The following is a 27,644-nucleotide window of genomic DNA, read 5'->3' as shown; positions in this document are numbered from 1 at the left end:
TAGCGTAGATGCTTCCTACATCGATAGAAAGGGTTAATCCACCTCTCCCCTTGGACGTAGTTAATCCACCTCTCCCCTTTCCACTGATGTAGGAAGTGTCTAAGCTACAGAGAATTCTGACATCGATCTAGCCACGTTGGATGACCGAACTACGTGTTGCACAGGGTGCAAAATTTTTCACAGCCATGAGAAATGTAGCTAGATCTAATTTTTAGGTGTAGACCAGGCCTTGGAATGTGCAGAATAATTCTTTAGCAAGGAGTATATTTCACAGCAAGAGAGTATTGCAGGGTCTTGCTTAGAGCGATAACTGCTTTCACAACTGCCCTTGCTATTCAAATACCCTGTGTTCCGTGCAGTCACTCCCTGCATGGCATTCACCTCCTGCTTCCCCCCCCTCAGATGCCCATGCTCAGGGGCAGGACAAAATCTGGCCGAGAGGGTTATTTACATTAAAGTTTGAAGTTTCAAATTCAGCTGGTCTTTTAGTTATTCCCTCGATGGTGGTCAGGTTTCTTGTAGTGGGGAACAATGTGTGTCAATAAATCCTCTCATTACTCACCAACTTCCCAGGGGTATGTCAAGCTGTCCAGAAACAATCACCTTTTGGCAAAATCCAAGTATGGAAAATGTTAGCTGAAAAAGGAAAGGCTTTGTAAGAGTGGGAACCGCTGCAACTGTCCCTAGAGCAGTTACAACTGGTGTAATAGCCCAGCGGTCACACCAGAAAAGGGGAGAGACTCATCGTGTCAGAACATAGCCAAATAATGAAATACGTCAGTCTGAGTTCTGTTAAATTCTGATCAGCGTCATTCATCAGAGAGAGCCATCTAGTCTGGTAATCCTCAATCTTATTTCCCTTGTGTGGTACTTTGCCATTGCGAAATACAATGTAGTGCACATTTTTACCAGCCCGCTCAGTGCAAAGCTTCTAGACCGTTTCCAGATACGGTAGCAGCAACAGACAGTTAACGTGGGTTTCATGAAACATTTAGAAACAGCTGTGTCAGATGCCAGTATGTCTCAGGTTTCAGTGGCAATGTTGTTTTTCTAAGTATGTATCCTCTGCAAAGCAGTTATTTCCCAGAATGGGATGCTTTTCACTGCCCTAGATGGGGTTGAAAGCACCATTCACATCACGTTCACTTCAGCATAACGCATGGCATGTATCATGAGAGGTATCAAAATGCACTACATAATAGGAGGCGAACATCCAAGAATCACTGTCCATGGCTTTGATACTTTTCAGGGTAAGATGAAAGCAAATCTACTTTTAATTCTTTAATGTGTAAAAACACTTACATCTCTCCATTTGTTTAATCTCACTGCCTGAAGTTTGTCATTCAATCACCAACGTATCCGTTTTTGATTCTTGTTTACAAAAAAAAAAAAGACGAGGTTGGGTCCACGCCTACGGAGGAAGGTTAGTCTGGCGTGAAACCCAGGAATTCACGTGGCTTGGCCCTGCTGTGTATAAATGGAATTGTTACTCTGCTTTGGGTTTCATTCCAATTTTTCCTCTGTTTGAACATGCAGAGTATCCCCAGTTGCCTTGTTTTGGAGACGACAGTTGTGTGCTAGATGGGCAGCTCTCCTGTAGCAGGATACTTCAGCATGGCCTGTGCCACTTGCTTAAATCAGCCAGGGGGGGCAGAGAGAAAGGAGAAGGGGCAGAGACCAGTGTTAATTTGTATGATCTTACTTGCAGAATCCCCCTAACCTTACAGAGGAGAAGTCCAAGAAGTTCAAAAGACGGCAGCAGGTGAAGCGCAGGTCACAGGCAGAGGTCATGAAAGAGCGAGAGGATGAGTGCTTCAGCTGTGGAGACGGAGGGCAGGTAGTTTCGTGTAAGAAGACAGGCTGCCCCAAAGTGTACCACGCAGACTGCCTCAACTTGACCAAACGGCCAGCAGGTCAGTAATGCCTGGGGCGACTCCTCTGGGCTGTGCTCATGGGAAGGGAGCTGTATAGACCTGCACTGCTAGGCCTGGCTTGGGGAAAGCACATTCTCTGCTCACCAGCAGTAACTCACAATTGGAGCTTCTAAAAATTATAGATAGTAATTTTCCAACACCAGAGGTATCACACCCACCATGAGGCAATTCTATATTGGACCTCAGTTGAATAAAGTTGAGTTGATCACTGGACTGGAAGTTGGTGGTTACCTAGGGACCAGTGATCATGAACTGTTGACATTCAATGTGAGCTAACAGAGAACAGTCCCAACCAGTAATATATACACTGGGTGCTTCAAAAGGGCTCATTTCCCAGAGCAGAGAAAAATTATGAGCAAAATTGGGAGCTGGGGAAGCAGAAACACATTTAGGCAATAAAATGTGAATGAAAAGTGGGAGTTATTAGATGGCCCAAAAGCTACAACTCCACAATCAAGAAAGAGGAGAAGTTTGGTTAAAAGCCCATCCTGGTTCAGTGGCAAATTAGAAATAAAAAATCAATATATAACAAATATGAAAAAAGGGGGAAATATAACTTCTAATTTATATATTATTATTCTGAAGTTTAGAAAATTAATATGGGAAGCTAAAGACAGCAGGGAAAAATCCATTGCTGGCAGGGCTAAGGTCAGTGAGGAGACTTTTTTTAAATATATCAGGAACAAAATAAATCCTAGCAGTGGTATTGGCCCATTACTTGATGCAGATGGTAAAATTGTTCATACTGATGCAGAAGAGGAAGAAGTATTTAATAAATATTTCTGTTCTGTATTTGGAAAGATGCAGGATGATGTACTCGTATCACATGAGGATGATGAAGTGTTTTCCAATCCATTAGCGACTGAGGAGAGTGTTAGACAACAACTGCTAGGGATAAACATTTTTAATTCAGCACCCAAGAGTCCTAAAAGTGTTGGCTGAGGATCTCTCTGGTCTGCTGATGTTCATTTTTAAGAAATCTTGGCATACTGGGGAAATTGCAGAAAACTGGAAGAGTACTGTTGTTGTGTCTATATTCAAAAAGGGCAAACGGGATGATGTAGCTATTTATTGTCTAGCAAAATAAAACAAAAGCTGATATAGGTTTTAATTGATAAAGAATTAAAGGACAGGAATATAATTAATGCAAGTCAATTTGGTTTTATGAAAATAGGTCTTATCAAACAAACCTGATTTCATTCTTTGATGAGATTACAAGTTTGGTTGATAAAGGTAACTGCGTAAATTTAAAATACTTACACTTTTGTGAGGTGTTTGACTTAGTACCTGTAAGCGAGTCCTCTCACCCAAGGCGCTCCCTCAGGACCAGATACGGCATTGCAGCTCTCCCGTGGGGCTCGTGCGCCCTGCCAGTAGTCACCAGCTCTGGAGTAGTACCTCAGCCCTCCCACTGGGTCACCGTCTTAAGTCCACTCCTTCTGGTGTCACACTTGTCCAAACTAAGGAGTCCCAAAAATGTCTGAATGCAAAAAACGATTCTCCTGCCCTCTATGGCTCTGTTCTTCAACCTGTCTTCGAGGTTCGGCCTGCAGCCCCCTTTGCTGGGGCTGGTAAGGGAACCTAGTCCCAACCTTGACTCTGGGCTCTGGCCCAGGGCCCTGTACTGTCCTTTTCCCATGTTGCAGTTTTCCCTCGGCCATTTCCTACCTTGCCTCTTTACTTCCCCTCTGGGGCTCCCAGTCTCTTCCCGGTTTTGATCAGGTCAGTCCCAGGTCTCCTAGCCTGGGGAGCTTGTCTCCCCACTTTGAGCTTCCTTTCTAGCACTGACTGGCCTTCTGACTCGGGGCCCCACAGAGACCACCTTGGTTCTTGCAGGCTCTTCCCTCCAGCTCTTTCCCCCAGCTGGGCCCTGTCAGCTTTTTGTATACAGGAAATCCCCTGGGCCCTCACAGGTGGGGTTTGTCCTGTTATCAGGTTGGCGTAGCCCCAGGCTCTCCATCCCAAGGGCAAGCCACCCTATTACAGGACCACATGACATTCTGCTTTTGAAAATGGGTACTTTACAATAGCAACACAGCACAGATTAAATGCCTTAAGAACTGGCTAACTGACAGAGTTCAAAGTAACCATAAATGGAGACTCGTCACTGAATGCAGGTGTTTTAGTGGGCTGTAGGGTCTGGTACTAGGCCCAACGCTATTCAACATTTTTATCCGCGGTCTGGAAGTAAATATAAAATCACTTCTGATAAAATTTGCAGGTGACACACAGCCTGGCAGAATGGTAAATAGTGATGAGGGCAGGGAGTCAGACAGAAGGAGCTGGATTGCTTGGTAAGCAGGCCCATTCAATCAAAATGGGTTTTTATACAGCCAAATGCAACCTTATACATCTAGGGACAAGGAAGGCAGGCCATCACTCCCGAGTGGGGCACCTGTGATTCCGAGAAGGTTTGAGGCACTCCTAGTGAACAAGCATGAGCTCCCAGGGCAATGATCCTGGGATGCGTAAACAGCAGTAGTGCGTAGGAGTCAGCAGCGGATTTTACCTCGGTATATGGCCTCGCTGAGAAGATACTGGAATACTGGGTCCATGTTTTTAAAAGGATGTTAGAAAATCGAAAAGGGTCAGAAAAGAGCCACAAATATGATTTGAGAGCTGGAGAAGTTACCTTAACTCTCTCATCATAAAGAGCTCAATTGTTTAGACTATTAAAAAGAAGATTGAGAGATGACTTGATTATGGAGTATAAGTACCTTCACGGGTAAAATATTGGGTACTACATGGCTCTGTAATCTAATGGGAAAATGGCATAACAAGAACTAATGGTGGGTGGCTAAAACCAGCCAAATTCAAATGAGAAATTAGGCCCCATTTTTTGACTGAGAGGGTGATTAACCAGTGGGACAAACTCCCAGGCACGTGGTGGATATTCCATCTCTTGATGTCTTCAGAGCCAGGCTGGTGCCTTTCTGGAAGATGCTTTAGCCAAACACAAGTGACTGGATTCCATACAGGGGTAACAGTGTAAAATGTAATGGTGTGTGGTACACAGGAGGTCAGACCGGATGTTCTAATGGTCCCTTCTGGGCTCAGATTCTATGAATCTGTAAACTAGAGACTTTCGGTAGCCAGTGACAACCAGTGCTGTGTGTGCCCAGCTGGGGAGTGCTACAGGCTGAATCCCCAGAGAGGCCTGCAATTGACTCTGCTGCACGTTGGGGGTGATTGTTTTTCTCCAGGATGGTTCTGATACTAGCAGTGAGTGAAACTCCAAACTGCTTCTGTAAAGAACTATTGTCCTATGCCCACAGGGGAAGACCAGAGAAACTCAGGGCTTGTCTACATTACCCGCTGGATCAGTGGGCAGTGATCGATCTAGTCTAGACGCGATAAATCACGCCAAGCGCTCTCCCGTCGACTCCAGTACTCCACCAGAACGAGGAGCGCAAGCGGAGTCAATGGGAGAGTGAAGACACCGCAGTAAGTAGATCTAAGTACGTCGACTTCAGCTACGCTATTCACGTAGCTGAAGTTGCGTATCTTAGATTGACCCCACGTGGTAGTGTAGACAAGCCCTCAGTTCCTTGTCTTCCAGTGTCTTCTCTCACATCAGTGTGAAGGGAGGAAGTTGCCCTCAAATTCACTCAGCCCTAGTTGAAACTGGAAACATCTGGAACCTTTCAGTGGGGGGTTAGCTCTAAAGCAGAACTTTCCTTGCATTACCCTGTGCTGGGGGAGTCTGGGTTTCCTTTGTGCTTGGTGTAATGGTTCCAAGGCAACTGGTGCAGGAGCAGAGAAGGGAAATTTCTGGCACTGTTTTAGTGAGAGCCGTTACAAGCAGGTCTCCCCCGCCCTGGGCCGTAGCTTTCCAACTGGGTAGCTTTGTTACATTTCCTCCTAAGGTGCCTTTTCTCCTGTTTGTGCTGCAGGGAAGTGGGAGTGCCCTTGGCATCAGTGTGATGTGTGTGGCAAAGAAGCAGCTTCCTTCTGTGAGATGTGTCCCAGCTCCTTCTGCAAGCAGCACCGGGAGGGCATGCTCTTTATCTCCAAACTGGATGGACGCTTATCGTGCACAGAGCATGATCCCTGCGGACCGAACCCTCTAGAGCCAGGGGAAATTCGTGAGTATGTGCCTCCCACAGTCCCACCGGCTAGCCGTCAAAACACGCAGCCCTCTGACCATCAGCCTGCAGCCCTGGGCCTCAGGCGTCCTCCTTCTGACAGGCTTCCTCTGGCCGTGGCCCTGAGGCTGCAGCCGTCGGACAAGCCCTGCTCCGCCGTGGCCCTGAGGCTGCAGCCGTCGGACAAGCCCTGCTCCGCCGTGGCCCTGAGGCTGCAGCCGTCGGACAAGCCCTGCTCTGCCGTGGCCCTGAGGCTGCAGCCGTCGGACAAGCCCTGCTCTGCCGTGGCCCTGAGGCTGCAGCCGTCGGACAAGCCCTGCTCTGCCGTGGCCCTGAGGCTGCAGCCGTCGGACAAGCCCTGCTCTGCCGTGGCCCTGAGGCTGCAGCCGTCGGACAAGCCCTGCTCTGCCGTGGCCCTGAGGCTGCAGCCGACGGACAAGCCCTGCTCTGCCGTGGCCCTGAGGCTGCAGCCGACGGACAAGCCCTGCTCCGCCGTGGCCCTGAGGCTGCAGCCGTCGGACAAGCCCTGCTCCACTGTTGCTCTGAGGCTGCAGTCAGATAAACAACCCACCATTGTATCCCTGAGGCTTCAGCAGTCAGATAAGCCTCTTACCATCACCACAGGCCAGCAGCCTCCGCCCTCAGATGAGTCTCCTTCCGCTGCTGGAGCTCCACCGCCTCCTCCCACAGATGAGTCTCCAACCAAGGGCCTGCATCCTCTTCCCTCGGACGAGTCTCCCACCGCTACCCAGGTTCAGTGGCCTCAGCTGTTGGGCGAGTCTCCCGCCCTCGCTAGGGTCCCACAGCCTCAGCTGTTGGGCGAGTCTCCCATCAAAGGCCTGCAACCCCTGCTGTCAGATGAGGCTCCCGCTGCCGGGGCCCTGCGGTGTCAGGCGGTGGACAGGCCTCCCGCAGCTCCAAGGCTGCTGCTGTCTGAGAAAGCGCTGAGGCCCGGGGATCAGCCAAAAGAGAGAGTAGTGTCAGCGGTGGAGCCGCAGCAGAAAGAGCGAACTTGTTTAGCTGAGGAGCAGACCTCTCGGGCTGCAGGGAAGGCAGTGACACCCGTGGGGCAGGCACCTCGGCCCATGGAGAAATTGCAGACCTATGAGCCAATCCACTGGCCCACTGTGGAAGCACTGACGCCCGCGGAGCAGTCCCCTCGCGCCACAGAGAAATTACAGACACCTGCGCCGCCGGCTCAGGCTGACCGGGAAGTGGCATCAGCACCCACAGAGCAGAGCCCTTGGACCGCAGAGAGGTTACGTACGTTTGAACAGATCCCCCGGCCTGCCAGGGAAGCACCAGTGCCCCCAGAACAGGCTTCATGGCTTGCCAGGAACATTCAGACATTTGAGCAAATCTCTTGGCTCTCTGGAAAAGCACAGACACCCCTGGGGCAGGCCCCTTTGCCTGAGCAAAACATAGTGCTAGTCCATAACCAGGATTCTCCCCGCCAGGAATTGGCTGTATCGAAACGGAAGTGAAGTCAGTGAATGAGGCAGGCAGGTTGCAGTCGGTTTGTTTGGGGAGAGGGATTTTCTTTGTTTTGTTTGTTGTTCACGTCCCTGAGCCCAGCCTCAAGCCCAGGCGCTCTCATGACATAAGCAAGGACGTTTACCTAAACCGGAGTGTGGCCCAGCCACGGAAAGTGAGCATCAGCGACCTTTTCCTCTTCCTTTTAGAAACGGTAACGTTGAAATAAAGAGTCCACTCCGGATAAAATCTCTAATCCCATTGAAATGGTCACGTTCCTGATCTAGTGCGTCTGCATCCACAAGGGCTTTCCCAAACAGCTAAGTGGCCCTGAGGAAGCAATTTCTTTTCTCTTAACTGTTCTGAGTGGAAGCAGAACAACTAGTCTGAACTGGGATCTCAGACGTTTCCAACGATTAAATGGTGCACAGAGTAATTGGACATGTGTCTTTGCTAGACTCTGAAGAGGGGAAGGGATTTAGCACTTGTGCTGCCCAATTCTCCTTCCCCACAGGGTTTTCCTTTGCAAGTGTTTGCCTGAGTGTGCGCATGGGTATGTGTCACCAGTGCAAGGCTTACCAAAACCCAGGTGCTGTTGTAAAATGGCGGAGTCCCGTGGAGTTAGTGGAGAGCCTGCTCCTGCCAGACTGTACAGTTCATTCCAGCGTGGGCAAGAGAACTGCTCCTGCGCAGGCCCTGTGATTGGGGGTGGGGGGAGAAGGTCTCTGAAGATCCCATCTGCCAGGATTCTCACTCTTGGAACTTAGCTCTGTAACGTGGGACAGGCGGAGTTGCCACTGCACATACAAAGCTGTGAGCTCTGGAGGCAGCGGTAGCAGGGTGGAGCGTGAGTAAGGATGCCGAGCACTGCCTTTGTCAGGGTAGAGGCGCTGCCCTCGGAACGCTCCAGGCAGTTCCTTCTTCACCTTGCTTGTTACCATGAACTAGCAAACTAAATAGTCTCTTCCTCCCCCATCTCAACCACATGCTTAGGAGTCCTGTTCGCAGAGTGGCTGGTAGCCCTAGCAGAGTGAATTCTGTGGAATTCACTCCATAGCGCAGAGTCAAGAAGCTACTTCAGAAGGCATGGTGTATCCAGAACGGAAAACCATGTCAACCCCTTTCCCCTTGGTTAGCCTCTGTATTTCCAACCAAAAATCCCCACAGGAGACTTGAATTACCTGGACTATGTTGAAGTGTTTGTGTGTCAGAAAACCAGCCCCTCAAGGTAATAGTTCTCACACTGGAACACAATGGCTCTAGCGCCTGGCTGGCCTCTCTCTCTCCTCTCTTTTCCACTAAAGGTAGCTATGCCTGGTGACTTGCCAGGCTGATATTCCGAATAGACCTGATGGAGGTAGTGACATTACCTGCCTGCTAAGGCAGAAATACACTCTGCTATGGCACTGATAAGGTGTGTGGTAGAATTACAGGCAGGGACTTAGGAAGTGACGCTTGTGACCTGCGAAGCAGTGGCCAGGCAGTCTGCATTCGTGCTGCCCACGGTTAGTGCAGTGTGCTGTGCCATCGGGAAGTACTGTCTGATCAGCATGGCCTCCCAACACATTACCTACGTTACACGCCTGAGCTCCACTGACCTGGGCAGCAGGAGTCCAGCTTCAGCCTGTCCCCCCCCATTGTTTCAGAAAGAGCAGTAGGTCTCTTCCCAGAGGGGGGAGCCCTAGTTCGATACTAGCCCCTTTCCTCTGACTCGGGAACAGGTCAAGGCTGGCGTTCAGCTCGCATGTTCGCACTGCTCCAAGAGAGGGCGATAATTAGCTTTGCGGGTTTCTGTGATAGGGAGAGAGATCTCTGTATCAAGGCAAATCCTGCTCCAGTCTCCTTTCCGAAGTCAGCTCCCCAAGAGAGTCCCCCTCTGGGCAGTGCTGTCATGTGTCTCCTCTCCAGTCTGAATCGCTTCAGACCCCTCTGTGTAGCTCGTGACTTGGAAAAGCTTTATGGCTTATGGAATCTTAGTGTTTAGTGTTGTTTTTCCATGAAGACCTGCAGGTCAGTCCCTGATCTCTGCTGAGCTGGGGGAGATGCAAGTAGCTATTGTTTTGCGTGACTCCTGCACAGAGGGAATCAGGATGTCTCCTCAGAGCCATTGAGAGAGGATAAACTAAGGGCATTTTATTAAGTTTTTAAAATAAAAACAAAATTACAAAAAAAAAAAAAAAAAAAAGGTAATGAGGTTCCGTATGTTAAGTATTTATCATGTGTGAGAAGGAAAATAAATCTCTAATTTACATTGCTAGCCCTTTCCATGAGCTGGACTTTGCCATGTAGATTGTGTGAGTAGGGTGTCCTCTGCGCCAGCCGCGCAGCCAGCGGAGCTAGAACAAGAAAAGACATCTGCACTGCTTTGTCCAACTCTGTTTTTGCAATGTCATGTGTTACCTAGTTATTTGTTTCATGAAAAATAAACTGTGAATATTTTTGGTGCAGGCTATTTTAAATCTTTACAATGGAGAAGTTCTCAGTGAGCGCAGGTTTGAAGAATCATTCTTATAAATCATGTGTTTAAATCTAGGGCGAGGTTCACAGCAGCAGAATCCCTCCAGCACTCTCGGCAGTTATTTAGGAGCTCCCGTTTGAATAGTGAAAGTAGATTGCATGATATTTTAAGCCCCCAGCCTTATGCCACTCACTTGACTACACCACTGTTTCTCTTCCCTTCTCCCTCCAGACCTTTTCCGTACAGATCCAGTTTTCCAGTCCACCCATCTTCCAACCGACACGTTTCACAGAGCTGACTTTAGAATAGCTGTGCACCTGCTTGGTTAAATACAAATCTGCACTGGGAAATATCACTTAAAGGCAGTGTTTGTGTCAGTTTAGAAGTTAATACAAATGCCTCTCTAGGTGTAAGAGTGTTTAGGAGAAGTGAGGAAACCAGGAAGCAGTTGTTCTGTATCAGGTGGAAGGGGCTGTGCAGTTAGTGGGGTTTTCCTCTCTGCACAGGGCTGAACAGCCACTCCCCGGGAGTGGGATGTGCCCCAGCCCCTTGGTAGCAAGCTATAGAGCACTGAAGAACCGTGGCTGGTTGGCCACTTCTGTGTTATCCCAAGCTAGAGGAGGGAGCTTTTGATACTGATGGGAACATCTCTGTAAGTTAATATGATGGAGAAGAAATTAACAGCTTTATGTCCAAACCCTGTTGGCAACTTCGGCAAACAGGCCAAGGCCTGAAGGGATCTCTGAGACAGAATGCTCTCTTGCCTCTAGGTGTGATCCCTGAGACATGCTCTGCTGGAACCAAGGCTGCCTTTATCTGGGGAGAACTAAAGTGACTGCAGCCTCAGGGTCAGACTGGCACACTTTGCCAGGTAAATCCACATGAAAGGAAACAAAATTGAATTCCACCGTTTGAGATTGTGGCAACCAGCTGCATCTGCTGACTTGGATGCCGGAGGAGACATTTGTACTGGGGCTGTTTAAATGCCATTTATTTCCTTTGCTACCTTTTAGAATTTGCATCAATAATTCAAGTCACTGGATTCTTTATATAGAAAATAACGTTGCAAACATGTTAGTGCTCATGTAGGATAGTAGCTAGAGAGAGAAACGGTCAGTGTTAAAGTAAATTAAATGAAGTGTGCAGGCCATTCATTCTGGCCTTTGCCATAGACACTGATTTAATGAGATCAGATGATTTAATGGAGAGAGAGAGAGAGAGACACTCAGGGTGCGCCTACACTAGAGACATCAGTACCAGATAGAGGGGCTGCCCCACAGGTAAGGTGGAGTTAAGATTTGGACTTAAAGCAGGAATCCACCCTCATTGTTGAGGACAAACACATTCTACCTACATAGCAAAGAGGTGGCGGACGTTTTTCCCCCCAAAATCATCTCAGCTGAGGTGTTGCTGCAAGAGGTGGCTCCTGAGTAGATCTAGTGCAAGAGGCGGTTTTTGAAAACAAAAGTTTTGGGTTAAGAGCCATGTTTTCTGTCTGCTCATAACTGAAAGTTTCTCCTTTGAAAGACGCTGAAGAAGGTTCATAGACACGCTCCAATAAAAGCCCTCTTGCACAATGGCTGCAGGCTCCCATTGTTCTCCAAGGGACTGAGGCCATTAGCTGCCTTTAGCAGAGATGGTCATCACCTCTGCTCCTCCCAGCGCTGCTGCCTGTCCCCTGACTGCATAGAGCCATTGTCTCCCCTGAGGACTTTGCTCCACCTGTGGCCTCAGTGCCATTCAGAGCAATGGGAGCGGTGAGAAGGAGGTCAGTGGGCGAGCATGCCTGTTTGGAAGGGCAGCCTTTGGTGAGCTTCTCTATAGGATAAGATGCTATGCACCAGCCTCTGCTGCTGGAGAAAACACTCAGTACGTCTTCGTGGTCTGGCCCTGGGGGTGCACATGTTCCAAGCACTCAGGACCAGAAATTCTTCAATAGCCGTGTCCGTTGGTCCGTGTCTGTGCTCTGCTATGAACTGAGGGCATACAAGTGACAGTGTGGATCAGCTGTCTTTCCAGTTCCTTGCTACCGCTTGCGTTCTGGGACGGGCCCTCTTGTTCCCGTGTTCGTTAGTCTCTTAGCCTCAGTTCAGTGTTGCCTGTAAACATTAAACCTGGTTTTAATGGTTTATCGGTTATGTGGCTCTTTTCATTAGTTAGCTAGGGCTTTTCAAGTAGCTGTTAGTGGGGGTCAGGAGGTTCCCTCCACTTTATTCCCCCTACGTCCAAGGCATTTATGCCCAAGGCCCCAGGTTTCAAGCACTGTGTTGCATGCCAAGTCTTCCTGTTAACCAGTGCTCACAAGACCTGTCTCTACTTCCTCCAGGAATCTCACATCCCATCGAAGTGTGAGATCTGCTTCTCCTTCCTCTCCCCCTTGTGCTGGGCAGTCCCGGAGCTCCGACTCCGCAGGCACCTGATGGAGCTCTCCAGCAGACCTGAGGACGCATGAAGAGGGTAGGGAAAGACATACTCCTCAGAAGACTGACAAGTCCTCTCATAAGTCGTCAAAGAAGAGGATGGCTTCCCACCCCCTGGGGTGAGTGAGAATCCATGCCCCAGACTAGATGCACCCAGAGTTCACAGGGAGCAAGAGCTGGCACCAGCAGTACCAGGAGATTCCAGCGCTCTGAAACCCACTTCAAAGCACTCTCTATAAATGAGGCCACCTTGGGGCCTCTGAAAACCTTTGGCACAATCCTGCCACCTTCCAGGTTGTCCCAGATAAAGGAAAGCTTGTAACGGGGTCATCTCTGCAGGCATCCCTGAATGCAGTGAACATGGCTTCCTGTTCTGTGGCTACCTCAGTCATGAGATGGGCATCATGGCTGCAGGCGTCGGGTCTCCCCGAGGAGGTCCAAGCCACTCTAGAAGATCTATCATTTGGGGGCAACAACTTATTGAGTGAAAGAACTGATGAGTCACTCAAGGACTCCTGGGCCACCCTCCGTTCCTCAGGAATATACACCCTGGCTCCTCTCCCAAAATATTGTAAACTGCCCCAAGCGAGAGACTGCCCAGCCCCACAGCATCGGCATCTTTTACAAAAGTCCTGACAGAAGTGCAGCACGCCAGTACATCTCTGTCTAGGTGGCTGGCTTCTCAAGGGATGATCGTATCAGGCGGTGCATAAAGTATTCGCTGCCCTGCTTGAAACTGTGCCACTCCTTGGGACTTCAGGTAAACCCAGGAAAGTCCATTTAACACCCACGACTGCAGAATTTATTGGAGCAGTTCTTGACCTGCTTGCACCCAGAGTTTATTTACCATAGGACAGATTCCTAACAATGAGAGACCTCCGTATCCAACTTTTCTCAGTCATCAGACGGCAGTCTGGTCCTCCTAGGCCATGTGGCGGCACGCACCTACACCCATCTCCAGGCTTGGCTGAGGAAAGTCAACGCAAGGACTCCTCAGACAAGAGAGTTGCCCTTCCTTCCAGCATTTGGGCATCTCTCACCTGTTATGGAAAGGGAGTTGGTATTTACGGGGATTCCCTTTGCTCCCACCCCACTCCCAAAGACACTTGTGACAGATGCAGCCTGGCTGGGGGCCCACCTGCTTGACTACACAGATCAGAGTTCCTGGACTTTGCAAGAGTTCACATGCCACATCAACCTGTTCAAGCTTTGGGCTGTCCACAAAGCATGCACACAAGTCCTCCCCTGTATCTGAGCCACCCTGTCCAGGTCCGATCAGACGACATGACCACTCTTTGCTTTATTAACAAGGTCTGCATCATCCTGCCGGGAGGCTGTCCAGCTTGGAGCTGGTGCCTCCAGCATCAGCTCATCCTCTGCAGTGCACCTACGGGGGAGAATGAAAACTCCCTAGCAGACAGCCTCAGCAGGCATTCTCACACAGACCATGAAGGGGAGCTCCGCTTGTCCATCATCCAACAAATCTTTTGTCAGTTGGGATCCCATTTTGTAACTTCTTTGTAACCCAGGACAACAGGAAGTACCTGATTTATTACTTTTGCCATACATTTGCCTGCAGCCATTTCTGGACCTGCTATCGCAGAATGGGGACAGGACCACCCATCCCAACCCATATTTCTTCATCTGACATTCTGTTTTTTGGATGGGCAACAGACTTAGAGAGATCCTACTCAAAGATCCATGCTTCTCAGTAGCAGGAAACCCTCTATAAGGAAGTGTTACGGTGCTGAGTGGAAGCAGCTCTCCAAGAGGTGTCAGAGGCACAATTTGCTTCCAGAGGAGTCTGGCGTTCCTCTTATCCTGGACTGTCTCCTCTCCTGGAAGTCAGCAGGCCTAGCCATCATTTCATTAAGGGTTTATTTAGAGCTGTCGATGCCTTTCATCCTCAGTAGAGGACTGGTCAGTTCTCACCCATCCCACAAGAATCAGGTTCTTAAAAGGCATTGTCAGAATGTTCCCACAGTATCAAGACCATCTCTGTCCTGGGACCTGAACTTGGTCCATTCCCAACTCATGAAACCACTGTTTGAACCCTGAGCCTCCACCTCAGTCCTACTCTTTGAAGGTAACCGTCCTTAAAGCTGTTACCTTGGCCAGGAGAGTTTGGGCTCAGTGGCAGACCTGCCTGATCCTGTCGTTCACAGAGACAGTGTCCTTGAAATTGTATCCCAATTTCCAACTGACTTCCACTGTAACCAGCCGTTCACCTGCTATGTATTACCTAGATTTTCACAGGAATAGTGAGGGCAGGAGCTGCTCTCTGGATGCTGCATAGCTCGGTTGTTTTGTCGGGATAGGACAAGGCCCTGCAGGAGATCTCCACGGTTGTGTGTCCATAGCTGTGCTGATGAAAGGAGAAGCAATATCTTCTCCAAGACACTCAGAATGGATTTCCAGCTGCATCTTTCTCTGCTCTGAGAGGGCGGGAGCCCCTCCTCTCCAGGCTGTCAGGGCTCATTCGCCCAGAGCGCAAGGTGCCACAGTGGCATCCTGCCAAGGGATCCCTCTGAAGTTTGTAGACTGGTGACTTGGTGCTCCTGTCACGTGTTCACAGGGCACTAGTCACTGAATCAGGCCTCGGCTGAGGACACTTCCTTCGGCTCAGCCATTCTGTGAGCTGTGTACAGAACTCTTCTTGCCCTGGCCACCTGCCTGGGACTCACCCACAGTGAGTAGCCATTGGGACCAAAAGGGAAGGGTCTTCCTTCTGTGTGGTCTCTGCAGACCAGCCTCTCCTTCCGGCTTTGGATTCTCATGGGATTCATGGTAGAGTAGGAACTGGAGAAGCAGTCGGTCCATGCCACCCCTTATCCCCTTGGTTCACAGCACAAGGAGACGCAGGGCACGTGAGTGGCCCAACAGACACCACTATTGAAGAATTTCCAGTCCTGGACACACACAGCACATGTGCATCCATGGTGAATACCCGCTGGGCCATCTCGAAGCTCTCCCGTTATGATAAGTAACCTTCCTTTATGAAGAATAACTGCAAAATAATGGTGCTTAATACTAATGAGATCTTTTCAAAACCTGACTGTTGCACCAAATCTATCCAGCCAGGAGAAATGGGGGCATGTGTACACAGCGGGGAGTATGGAGGGAAGGGGTAGGGGGCATTGCACTACTCTGATAATGAAAAACAACTGAAAATGCAGCTTAATTATCCACCTCGGCACTGCTCCCAAGTGCATAAAGCAGCCAGCGCACTGGTGAATCTGGACATAAAAATTACAGTTTTAAAAGGTAGTTAAGGCTAATGCTACGTATCTTCAGATCATTAAAAATATCCCTTGGTAGCTGTTGCTTTGTGAGTTTTGTTTACTGATCACATATGAAAACTTTAGTAATTAAAAAGAAAACAAATCCCCAGAGAAAAATGTATGATGGAGTTAAGGTAGAGAATACATATTAGTAAACTAGGGTAAAAAAATACAGGAATGTTGTGATTAATTTTAGACAAGCATTATTAGACCCAGGGAATTTGGAATGAATGTTGAACATAAAAGAAATACAGCATGTTACGATGAGACTATGCACAGTTAACTTGTGTAAACAACCTTAACTCATCCCTGTAAAGGCAGAAATGAAAAATGAGGAAAAGACTCTGTCTGGAAAAGTCAGTTCAGTTTAATATGAGATCACAGGCCTTGATGAGCATCAGTGGTAACTGAATGGTTCTTGGCTGACATCCCTACGGGGCGGATGGGAGTCTGAACTGTGCATTTCAACACCTTAACGTGTTTGGATTTCTGTTAAATTCAGACTTCACTCTCAATTGACATCTCTCGACTGTACGTTACCCTACATTACCGTGTGCACACTGAGCCTTACCCCGTCGGAACCTGGCTGAGAGCCGGGAATGTTACAGCAGAACTTGCCGTGATACTAGTGCAGACATCAGTTCTGAACAGCTGCTCAGCATATGCTGTCAAAGTTGCCTGAGGCTTGTCTACAGTAGCACATCTCCTTGCTAGTACTGCACCATTAGAAGCAGCTGTTGGGATCCAGTTACTAACTTGTCTAATGTAACAGGCCTCCCTGCGCCCTTGGAGAAGGGACAGATCTCGGGGAGATTATCGACAGTTGTTCCTTCACTTGCCTGTTGGCTTCAGCGGGAGCTTTGCATGTAGCGAGCTAGCTGGGCTCCTGGCGACTGGGTAATAAAGTGAAAGCAGATTCCTTCCTTTAGCAACGTCCTGATGTGATGTTCTCAGTGAAGCCAGCCAGACCCCTCTGCCATCTTGGCAGCAGGGGGATATGCTGCACCAGGGGCTAGAGGAGTGGCTGTGGGGGGCAGGCCCGGGAGTACTCGATCTACCTCTTGGGGAAATCTCGACCAATGAATAGTGCTATGTTCTGTTGCTAGGGAACGTCGGAATCGTACATTTGCCCTTGGCTAAGGCCTTGGGCTCTCGTGGTGCTATTGTACGGAGTTTGGGTGCTCAGCCCAGCCGGGCTGAATTCACATCCCCCAGCCCTACGGCTGCAGTTCCTTTGCAAGCTGAATCCTTTCCTTCTCTGGGAGCTGGGCTGGGCCTTTGTTAGTCGCTGAAACAGACAGGACAGGACTCACAGGAACACCCAGATTTGAGATGCCTTCAAACCAGACCAAGGTGCCAGCGAGTCGGTGTTTTAAAAAAATAAAAAAAGACCTGTGCATGGGCTGGGACTTGCATGTTCTTCTGTGTTACTGTAGGGCACTGAGCTGGCTTCAGTTTTATGGTGTTTCAGAACCGTTGACCGAGAGAGTCTGGATTTTGGACCTTTAGGCTGGGAACCTGTAAAGCAAACTGACCAGTCAGCATGCTCGGTTGGCGTCTGCAGGGAGGATAAAGGGTTGGAATGAAGTCAGTTAAGCTGCTTGCAGACCCATATGATACAGGAGTTTGAGAACCACTCAGTCAGACACAGGAGAACGGAATGAGAGTGTTAGCGAGATCACTGCCTTGAGATGGGCAGGGGCTAATGGTGCTGGAAGTGCTGTTAGTGTGTTAGCAAGTGAGAGCTGCTCGCGGAGCTCTGGGCAGAGCAGCTTGGCAGCCGAGGCCTGGCCTTGCGTACACTTGGCACTCTGCCCCCTGCCCCCAAATCTGCCACTGTTAGGAGAGTGGGAGCCTGCTGTAAAGTGCACACAGCTTTGACAAGATCCTAACCCTGCCCCCTTGGCTAGCCCCCACGCCATGGCAGAACTGGCAGAAGTTGTGCTTTCCCGTGGCACTGGTTCTCCCAAACACTGCACTAGGCTTGTATCAGTCCAGTAGTTCCTTCCCCCCTGCCTGCAGTGCGACCCCCAGGACTGAACAGGTGTCAGAGCCTGCAGGGCAATGCTCTTCTGACCCCTCCCCACATTCAGCAACTGGAGCAAGATGTGCCCCTGCAGGGCCCTTGTCTGCTGTGACCCAGGGAGGGGTTCCCCTCCTTGCCCGGAGGAATAAATGATGAAACACGAGGGATTGATCAGGTTTGTATGCACAGGGGAGTAATGTTTGTAAAAAGCGAAGCGCCCCTCCCCTGTGTGGGGCACTGCCAGCGCTGTGTGCTTAAACGACACTCCTCTTCCTTAGCTGCAGCTCCGGCTGGGAGCGCGATATTCCGCCCGTGGGCCAGGAACTAAGAGGTTAGGACTAACACCACAAGGTCACGCAGCAGGGAGGGGGGGCGGCAGAGGCAAATTGCTCCAGTGTGATTAGTGCTAACGAGCTGAATGAAGAATATACGTGATAACATTCCTACCCCAAACGTCATGTCAGACCTCACACACGCACACTGGTTGCCTTGGGACTGGTGAGATGGACATTGTGCAGGGCCCATGCTGTAGCAAAACTTCCACTGAAGTAACTGGGAATAGTGCCTGAGTAACAACTGCAGGAAGGGGTTGCCAAGTATCACTGTGGTCTGCCGTGACTGTGCGTGCGCAGGGAGCAGCGGATGGTGGATGAGCACAGCACATGGGAGTTTGTGAAAGATTGTCTAATGTAATGGTGTTACACAGAACTCGCCTGGTCTCACCTGCCCCACGTCCTGTACAAAGAACATGCGATGGAGCGAGAGAGGCGTCTATATTTACAGTATATATCTATTATTTTTAGAAGAGGGAGAAGGGGAGTGTCTCGGACCATTGATTAATTTCACTTTGCTCCCCTTAGACTGTTGGCTGTGTATGTGAAACTTATGATAATGAAAAGAGGGTTGGCCTTCTCCAGGTGCTCCCAGAACATGTACTGTAATTCTTTGTATATAGAAGAAAACAATTACTGTAAAGTAAAGTTTAACTTTACTCTTGACTTTGTCGTGTGTGTTTTGTCTCACTGAGGTCGGGCAGATGCTGCTTAACAAGCAGCATGAGATTCTCCCTGTATCTCTGTGCAGTGACGGCTTGCGAGGAGCGCTGCCAGGGAGTGGATGGACATCTCCCCCTCCAGTCTCCCCCAGAGAGGTCGGCTCAGCTACCAGACTCTCCTGGCTGGGGACACATCGCTGTGAAGAAGTGCCCCCCCCCAGGTTAGAGCACTGCTCTTTGAGATGGTCAGTGCTCCCCCAGTAGGGCAAGCTGCCATTCGGGGGAAGGTAATGGTAGGCTCATTCCAACATGGTTATTTCTGTAGTGCCTAACGGCAGAGTCTCTGCCTCCGAGTTTACATGGCAAATGAGCTGAACCGAAAAGCAGAATTGAGTGAGTCTGAGTCACGTTACTGCCACCATTGGAGTTTTCATTTTTTTAATCTAATGCTTTGGAGTCCAGAAAATTGGAGGCTCTGACAGTCTCTGGGATTCCCAGCTGGAGTCGACACCCAGGAAGTGCTGGTCTTGGGGATTGAGCCTGTAAGGGCAAGAGTGGGGTTAGATGTCCATGTTGTGCATCCTGTTGGCTCCTCTGCAGGACTTACTGGGGTGAGTGGGAGTTACCTTGCGCTGGCCTGGCAGCAGTTCAGGCACCCCCCTGTGATGGGCTAGCCTCTAGCTCAGACACCTCGAGCCAGTCGTCACTAAGCTCCGGGGTCTAGGCTAGTCTTGCAGCAGCTGCTCTTGGCTGTGATGGGTTGGGCGAACTCTCAGGGACAGAGGCACGGCACACTAGTGCAGGCAAGAACAAGGGTCGAGAGCTCGGGCTGGGTGCTAGGTTTCTATTCCAAGAGATGCCAAAGGCTCCGACTCCAGCAGCAACTGCCCACTGAAATGTTTGAGTGGGAGAGAGCAGATGACATCTGCAGAATGAGATGCTGAGAAATCTCTTCTGCCTCTCCGAAAGAAGGCACAGCAGCCTGGGGAGAAACAGCACAACATCCAGGTCTTCGGGGCCACCAGCACGAGGCTGCCAGTGCACAAAAGAATCCACTACACCAGCACTGCCTGGTACTCACAGGGTGTCTTGGGCCCAGCCTCCATCTCAGGAAGAAATGTTCATGGTGTCTGCAGCCATTCACGTGTCTGAGAAGACAGCTCAGGTTGGTACTGACAACACCGTTGCCCATTTGGCAGGGCGGCCGTGCTCCAGTGTTTACAAAGCAGCATTGTGGGAGGGTATATTGGCCTTTTTCTGGAAGATTGGCTGATCAAGAACAGTGCCGGGTATGTGGAAAGGAATTGAGATCCTGGTGTGTGCGCTGAAGGCAGCATGGACCACTGTAAGCTTCCCACTTGCTCCCCAGAGCCAAGCAGCGGGCAAAGGTCCCTGTGGCCAGGGGGAGCCATCAAAGGTGTTGAATTGGCTCCCAAGCTTCAGCGTGCCTTCAGCTAAGGCCTGGCCTGGAAATCAGTCAAGAACGTCTCTTATCTGTGGTACTGGAGAAGAAACAGGCAGAGCTTGGGCTAAAGGAGGGACCTGATCCTATCTCTGCTTTTGCTTCAGCCACAGAGCTTTGAGCCTGAGCTTTATTTTATTCTCTAGGACACTTACCCAGTGAGAAACTGAGGCACCAGCCAGGCTCACCTACACGGGGAGGGAACTGTTTAAGCTGGGCTCCTGCATTTCACCAGCACTGCATCAGATCCAGCTGGTGGATAAGGCTAAGATTAGTGCTGAGTATTGTGGCAAGAGAGCACTGGGCCAGTCCTGGGCTTCTGTAAGCCAGCCAGGGGCAGGAGAGCTGTGAATCAGCCCAGCTGCCATCCCTGTCAGTTCAGGCACAACTTCTGCCAGGGGAGGGACAGATTTCGAGAAGCTCTTCAGAGCCTTTGCCTAAGCATCTCTCCTACCCGGACTCAGCCTGGCTGTCGTGCAAGTGCAGCAGCGCCAGGGTGATGGGACTAGAGGAGGTTAGAGAGGCATGACAGGAATGCAAACAGGGAGCTGGAGGAGGTGAAAACCTTGGGCCTGGGGGCCACGTCCTCATGCCACGGGGGGAGGCGCAGGTTCCTGGCCAGCTGCTGCTGAAAGGACACATTCCTCCCTCCTGTGGCAGGCAGAACATTCCCACAGCCCCAGCTCTGTCTGTCCTGGCTTCCCCAAGAACACCCAGCTGGCCTCATGGATCACAATGCACTTTATTTACATGTATATAACTTAATAGAAGCCATTTAAATAACCTACAAAGAATCAGGCAACATATCCCAGGGAACACATCAGCCACAGCTACACGTGACCTGAGCTGCAAGGAGCCAGCCAGGGAAAGCAGCTATTCCAAACACTCTTCACTAATGTGCAGGCACCTGGTGTCCATCACAAGGCAGCCGAGTCCTGCCGAAAGTGGAACAGGGTCTGAGTCTCTTCTAGGACCCCAGCAGCTTTGCTTGTCAAGTCCAGTGGAGGGGAGAGCCAGGCACAGGGGATCCCCTACTCCATGCTGCCAGGGGCCAGGCATTCCCTACAGCTTACGTACAGCAGGCAGAAAACACACAGTCCGAAGAGCAGGACCTGCGAACCCAGCGGGCTGGTTTTATGTTGGCAGCAGGAGGTGCGCTCAGTGGTGACAGCAGCTGTAGAAGTAGGTGCTGTTCTTCTGGCTCAGGTCTACGCCTTCATCCTCTGAAAAGAGAAGACAAGTGAAAAGGGGCTGCTGCCTCTTCTGTGCCCAGCTCAGCAGGGTGCTCGGTTTCAGCCCACAGAGCCAGCCTCCGTGACCACCTTGCCAGCCTCTGCCTAAACTAAGGACGTGAAGGTGGGTGCCAGACTGCAGCAGACAGAGCTTAGGGAAGAGACACGAGTGGAACAGTTCTTAGAATCCACTTCTCTGATCACAGCCTCTTGAATGCGGGAGCCCTCAACCTAAAGAACAATTCCTGCAGGGTTTCCTGCTGATCTTCTGGGTTAGGCCCCTGTGGGCCCGCGCCTGCCTGCTGCCTCTTCCCCAGCAGCCCCCCTCCCAGGGCTGAGGAGCGCAAGGCCGAGCGCTCCCCCTGCTAGTAGAGCATGGGATAGGAAATGCAACTGACACACAACGACAACTCGAGAGAGTGTTTCTCTCCAGCCTGCAGCTCTAGTCACCCTGGAACAGCAGCAGGTGCAGTGTGTGCAGATGGAAATGGGATTTTCAAGTTGACAGCAGCCCCTTAAAATTCCAGCTAACTCGCAGCTCGTCCGGCCAGCGCCGTCCGCCATAGCATATGCCCCCTTCAGGTTGGTGTCTGGTGACAGTGTTCTCCCTGGCGCTGGCCCTTGGGGGATCCCTCCTTCCCGCACCCCAGCACACAGGAGTCTTGCATCTCTCCAGCAGCGGGTGGGGACATAGTCCCTGCTGACAGATGGAGGGGAAGGGGGAGCCAGCACCACGGCTGCGAGCCGTGCTGATGGTGCAGTGAAGGCTGTAGCTTTCCACACGTTAACTGGGCTGAGTCCCAGCATCTCCTCTCAGGTTTGGCTGGGTGCATCTCGCCTCGGAGCCTCAGCAGGGACCTGCTGCGGCCCTGAGAACAGACCCTGCAGCGACGCCGTGGGACTCAGCGGCCAGCTGCTGCTCCCTGCACACCGGGAGCTCAGGAAACCCCCAACCTCAGAACCTTGCGAGGAAGCAAATGCCCTGAACATAGGCCTGGCCTGGGCTGAACTGGGAGCATTAATGAAGGGGAAGTGCCACCCGCTTGCTCCACTACATGAGTATGTTTCCCTCAGGCAGCATGACAAACCTACACCAGCTGAGAGCGAGTGGAAAAGGTTTGCACTGCCCCTGACTCAGCCGGTGGGTGGGACATAAGGCAGCGGGTCCTCTCCTGCCACTCACCTGTCATCACCTGGAAGGCCATGAGCTGGACATAATCCTCAGCCACCTTCTGGAACAGCTCATCTGGGACAGGAAGAGGAGAATGAGCATCTCCTCTGCACTCCTAGCACAAGCTGTAGTGGGGCCAGGCCCTCGAGCTCCCAGGAACAGACAATTCCCCAGTGTGGGCACTGAGGCGAAGCCCTGGGCAGACAACCTGCTGCAGGGAACTTCACTTGGTAAACTGCACTCACCCTCCAGCACTAGAGGAGTGGGGCAGAATCTGCTTCACCATGGAGGCAGCCAAAGGGGCAAGGCCCAAGGGCCAGCTGTGACCCACACGGGCCTTCTCCTATAATGCCTTTGTGCAGCCTGCAGCCCGGGGTCCCAGCATGGAGCCAAGCCAGAGCGTGGCATTATGGGACCTGGGGTCTCCACAGACTGCTCCCTGCATTAGCCCAGACAGGACAGACAAGTAATTCTGCTGAACTGCCCTCCCTCCCCTCCCGCAGTGGCCCTGCTGTCCCACACAGCCCCGCAGCAGCAGCTCCCAAGCACGCCTGGGGTGGATGCGCAGGGATAGGTAGGTAGGAAGATGGCCAAGACAGCGACCCCCTCTTCCCCACCCCCACTGTGGCTGCTGTTCTCCAAGCACCTGCCGGGGCCAAGGGGTAACTCACCCACGCTCTGGCCTGTCTTACTGGAGGTTTCAAAGAGCTCAGCCTTAATCTCTGAAACACAAACAGGTTAGTGCCAGAGGGTGCCTGTGCTGTCTGCATGGGGGAGAGGGCAGGTTCCCCACCACTGCCTACCACCCGCCCCCGGATTCCTCCTGGTAACCACCCCGAAGCAAGGGCTGCTGCCAGGGTCACCAAGGCAGCCAGCAGGCAGAACAAGCTGGCTCCAGCCCCCCCAAGGACAGGAAATGCTGCTTCTGCCCGGCTCCTCGCCACTCCCCAGCTGGCTTGGTGCGACTTGTCAGCACCCTCTCCCACCAGCCAGGGCCCTGACCCGCCCAGACACTTCTGGGGGTGGGGACACGCTCTGAACTTGGCGGCAGGGCACAGGCTCAGTGCACTGAGTTGCTCCTACTGTGACATTCCCAGCTCCTGCTTAACTCCCCCCAAGTGTGCATGAAAAATAATGGCGAATCAAGCCAAGCCCTTCCCTTTCATCTCCTGCTCTGCAGGTGAACGCTGCCTGACTGGCATAAAATGAAGCTAAGAGCAGAGCACGGGGGGTGGTCCCTGGGACTCCAGAGCTCTACCTCCCCTGGAGCGCGAGGGTGACCATGAGCGACAGGGCAGCGCTCCAGGGCCAGCCTGGGGCAGAGCTGTGTGCTCAGAGGAAAGGCAGAGACATACCGTCTGCGTAATCCTGCACATCATGGAAGTCAATGCCCCGCTTCTTCCTGTCCTCTTCCAACAGGTCGCTCTTGGTGCCACACAGATAGATCTGGCAGTTCTGGAGCAAGGAGAGAACAGCTTGCAGGCGCCCCTGGGGACCCCCCCATGCATGCACGATTCCCACACCAGCCACTCTCACCTCTCCGCACCACACGGCCCTGCCCCCACTTAGTCACCTACTGACCACTGCCTGGAGCACAGCACCCGTGTGTCTCCGAGCCTGGCCTGGGGCAGACGTGCCCGCCAGCAGGACGACCGACGGGGGGGGGAAGCCAGCAGGACGACCGACGTGGGGGGGGAAGCCAGCAGGACGACCGACGTGGGGGGGGGGGGGAGCCCCAAGCCTTATACTGGGTGGGAATTGGGTTGGCTGCTGCATGCTGGGCTGAGTGCGTCAGGGCTCACTGCCCTGGCAGCTCCTGGAAACAGCTCCTCAAAGGAAGGAAAATCCCTCCAACTGTTCGCCCCGCTCAGCGTCTCCAAAAGGAAACCGTGCACTCACCCCACTCCCCAGAGCAGCTTCAGAACCTCCCACTTCTCCCCCGCCCATGGCCCCAGGCTGGGAGCAGACAGCAACTCACCTCCTCGAAGTTCTGCAGCTCCGTCACCCAGAACTTAGCTCGCTGAAAGCTGCTGCTATCCGTGAGATCTAGGAGATGGGAGCAGTCAGGCGCTGGCCCCTCCCCAAGCCATGGCCTGCCCCGTGCCTGCAAGGAGCGCAGCAAGACCCCCAGCCAGCACAAACAGGTGCTTAGTGGAGGAGTTCGGCTAAGGGTTGAACGCTTCGGCAGCACTGGGGACCCTCTCAAGCAGCCAGAAAGCTGCCTCGGTGCTGGGGCGTGGGCAGGTGCCACCCTCCAGCTGGTCGCTGAGCTGAGTCGTGGGCTGGGTAGAACACTGAAAATTCTCCCCTTCCAGGGAAGAAAGAACTAGACAGGAGCTAGCAGCAGACTGCCAGGGGCTCTGCCTCCCCTGCTCAGAGGGCTGGGGGTGGATTGCCTCATTTCCTTCAGAGGGAGCTCCCTCTCTCCCACTGCAGACCAGTGACCAGCACAGGCTCCGGGGTGAGGATCACAGAGGTGCTGGGAACAGCGTGGCTGCAGTGACAGCCAGGCGCCCTGGGCAAAGCCCTTACCATAACACACAATGGCAGCTCTGGCCCCTCGGTAGTATATCCGACTCATGGCCTCGTAGCGCTCCGACCCAGCCGTGTCCTAGGAAGAACAATAGAAAAGCCATCACTTTCCGGGCCCCATGGGAGAGATCCCACAGCCTTGCTCTGCGCCTTCCGCCCAGCCAAGCGGAGGCACCAGCAACAAGAGAACAGGGAAGTTTACCCTAGCTAGGACTTAGAGATGGCCCCGTGAGAAGCCAGCTGCTCAACGTGCTCCATGCAGAGCCCCCAGCTTCCAGGGCACCCTTTTCCACAGCAGTTCCCAATCAGAAACCTGTGGGGCTTTCCCCGCTTTCAAAGCCCCTAGAGCTGCTGGCAAGGTCATGAAGCCATTTCAGATCAGACTTACCCAGATCCCCAAGGTTACTGTCCGGCCCCTGACTGACATCACTTTGGCCACAAACGCAGCCCCGATCGTCTAAACAGAAATAGAAGAGACGGAAGCAGCAGTTGGCTCAGTATTTCCCCAGGCTTCGCCTCTCAGCTTGCCAATCCCAAGAGCCCCTTAGAGGGACAGTAGGTTTCCTGTCTGGTCTCCCTACTGGCCAATTCCCTCGCCCACGCTCATTTGCACTAGCCGTCGGGTGGCTCTCTTTGGACAGCTCCACTTTGTTTCTAGTTGTGGTCACTGATTCTCAAGCACCGACCCAAGGGACTTGGCTGGAAAGAAAACCTTCAGCTGGAATTTCAAAGGAGTCTTTGCAAAGCTTTCTACGGGTAGGCGAGACAAGCCAGGCTGTGGGGTGACAGGCCAGATGCAGCCCGGGAGCCAGACCCGCCTCCAGGGACCTGGCCAATGTTCTGCTCCCAGTTGCTGGCATCCCAGCTGTGAGGAATCTCATACAACTCAGCTGCCTTGTGAACATGATCAAGATCCCTTTAGCCATTCGAGTCCCCCAGGAGTGGGGCGGGCAGCCGGCCTCCTCCCAGGGGCTCCCTGAGGCAGCTGGGGCGGAGGGGCACGCTTACGTTTTGATAGGGTCCAACGAGGAAGCGGTTATGGACATATCTCTCCACCAGGCTGGTCTTGCCCACATACTCCTTTCCCAGCATCACTACTTTGACATCCACACGCTGCCCACTCATTCTCCTGCCACTGCCAGCCTGGGCCCGACCGAGGGCTTCCCTCTGGGGCTGCAGCTCGATCCCGGGCCCCTTCGGTGAGCCGTGCCAGCCCTGAGCTCGCGCCACCTGCCTGGGCAGGACCGCCGGCCAGCACGGGCGCCGCACGCAGCCAAGGAAAGAGATTTCACCTGCAGCCAGGGGACAGCACGGAAGGGATGAGCGGACACCACAGACCGGGGGCAGGAAACCGCTGCCTTTGCCAAACCACAGCCAGCCTCCCCCGGCCACAGCCGCAGGACACCCGCGGGCACCGGCACTCGCCGACGGGGGAGGAGCTGGGCAAAGCCGGGCACGGGCCGGGCACCGCGGGGGCTGCCGCACAGCTCCTGGGAGCTGGGATCCCGGGACGGGGGGGGAACCTGGGGGGGGGGGACAGGAGCCGGGGAGGGGGGAGAAAGGGGACCAGGGAGGGAGAAGGGATCACGGGGGGGGGGGGACGCGGGCGGGTTCCGGGGGGGGTCAGGAGCTGGGGGGGGGACAGGAGCCGGGGGGGGTCCCGGAGGGAGCCGGGGAGGGAGAAGGGATCACGGGGGGCTGTGGGGCAGGTTCCGGGGGGGGCGGTCAGGAGCCGGGGAGGTCCCGGGAGGAGCCGGGGGGAGGACCGGGGAGGGAGAAGGGATCACGGGTGAGGACGCGGGCGGGTTCCGGGGGGGGGTCCCAGGGAGGGGGGAGGAGAACGGGGGGACGGGGGGGAAGAGCCGGGGGGGGGGTCAGGAGCCGGGGGAAGCTGGGGGGGGGGAGGGAGAAGGGATCACTGGGGGGGGGACGCGGGCGGGTTCCGGGGGGGTGTCAGGAGCCGGGGGGGGGGATGGAAGCCGGGGGGGGAGGAGAAGGGGATCACGGGGGGGGGACAGGAGCCGGGGGGGGGGACGGGAGCCGGGGGGGGGGAGAAGGGATCAAGGGAGGGGACAGGAGCCGGGGGGGGGGGACGGGAGCCGGGGGGGGAGGGAGAAGGGATCACGGGGGGGGGCGGAAGCCGGGGGGGGAGAGGGAGAAGGGATCACGGGGTGGGACAGGAGCCGGGGGGGGGAACGGGAGCCGGGGGGGGGAGAGGGAGAAGGGATCACAGGGGGGGACGGGAGCCGGGGGGGGGAGGGAGAAGGGATCACGGGGGGGGGTGAGGGAAGCCGGGGGGGGGGAGGGAAAGGGATCACGGGGGGGGGGGGGCAGAAGCCGGGGGGGGGGGAGGGAGAAGGGATCACGGGGGGGGGGACAGGAGCCGGGGGGGGTGGAAGCCGGGGGGGGAGGGAGAAGGGATCACGGGGGGGGGTCAGGAGCCGGGGGGGGGAGGGAGAAGGGATCACGGGGGGGGGGGGCGGAAGCCGGGGGGGGAGGGAGAAGGGATCACGGGGGGGGGACGGGAGCCGGGGGGGGGGGAGGGAGAAGGGATCACGGGGGGGGCGGAAGCCGGA

The 27,644-nt window shown here is 53.2% G+C and overlaps 2 protein-coding genes across 4 annotated transcripts in view; one reads left to right on the top strand and one right to left on the bottom strand.

The window, feature by feature from the left end:
- Nucleotides 1-18,675, top strand: part of NSD1 (nuclear receptor binding SET domain protein 1) — an 81,687-nt gene extending 63,012 nt beyond the window's left edge. For both annotated transcript variants that reach the window (XM_054037541.1, XM_054037540.1), the window contains exons 20-21: nucleotides 1,709-1,913; nucleotides 5,828-18,675. In XM_054037541.1, coding sequence (XP_053893516.1) covers nucleotides 1,709-1,913; nucleotides 5,828-7,503 — 1,881 coding nt within the window. In that variant the 3' untranslated portion in view covers nucleotides 7,504-18,675. The remainder of the gene's footprint in view (nucleotides 1-1,708; nucleotides 1,914-5,827) is intronic.
- Nucleotides 18,676-20,856: 2,181 nt separating this feature from the next.
- On the bottom strand, nucleotides 20,857-26,385 carry RAB24 (RAB24, member RAS oncogene family). Of its 2 annotated transcripts, XM_054038214.1 has the most exons (8): nucleotides 26,077-26,384; nucleotides 25,457-25,525; nucleotides 25,069-25,147; nucleotides 24,515-24,582; nucleotides 23,892-23,991; nucleotides 23,208-23,258; nucleotides 22,549-22,611; nucleotides 20,857-21,356 (listed from the first exon to the last, which is right to left on the bottom strand). In XM_054038214.1, exons 1-8 carry the CDS (start codon nucleotides 26,191-26,193, stop codon nucleotides 21,292-21,294), a joined length of 612 nt encoding a protein of 203 aa, XP_053894189.1. In that variant the 5' UTR covers nucleotides 26,194-26,384; the 3' UTR covers nucleotides 20,857-21,291. The 2 variants fall into 2 exon arrangements, with proteins under 2 accessions (XP_053894189.1, XP_053894190.1); XM_054038215.1 differs by lacking the exon at nucleotides 25,457-25,525 and having other exon boundaries at nucleotides 26,077-26,385.
- Nucleotides 26,386-27,644: the final 1,259 nt, after the last annotated feature.

Source organism: Malaclemys terrapin, chromosome 8 (assembly GCF_027887155.1).
Source record: "Malaclemys terrapin pileata isolate rMalTer1 chromosome 8, rMalTer1.hap1, whole genome shotgun sequence".
NCBI lineage: Eukaryota > Metazoa > Chordata > Testudines > Emydidae > Malaclemys > Malaclemys terrapin.
This window is presented reverse-complemented; position numbering and strand designations above follow the sequence as displayed.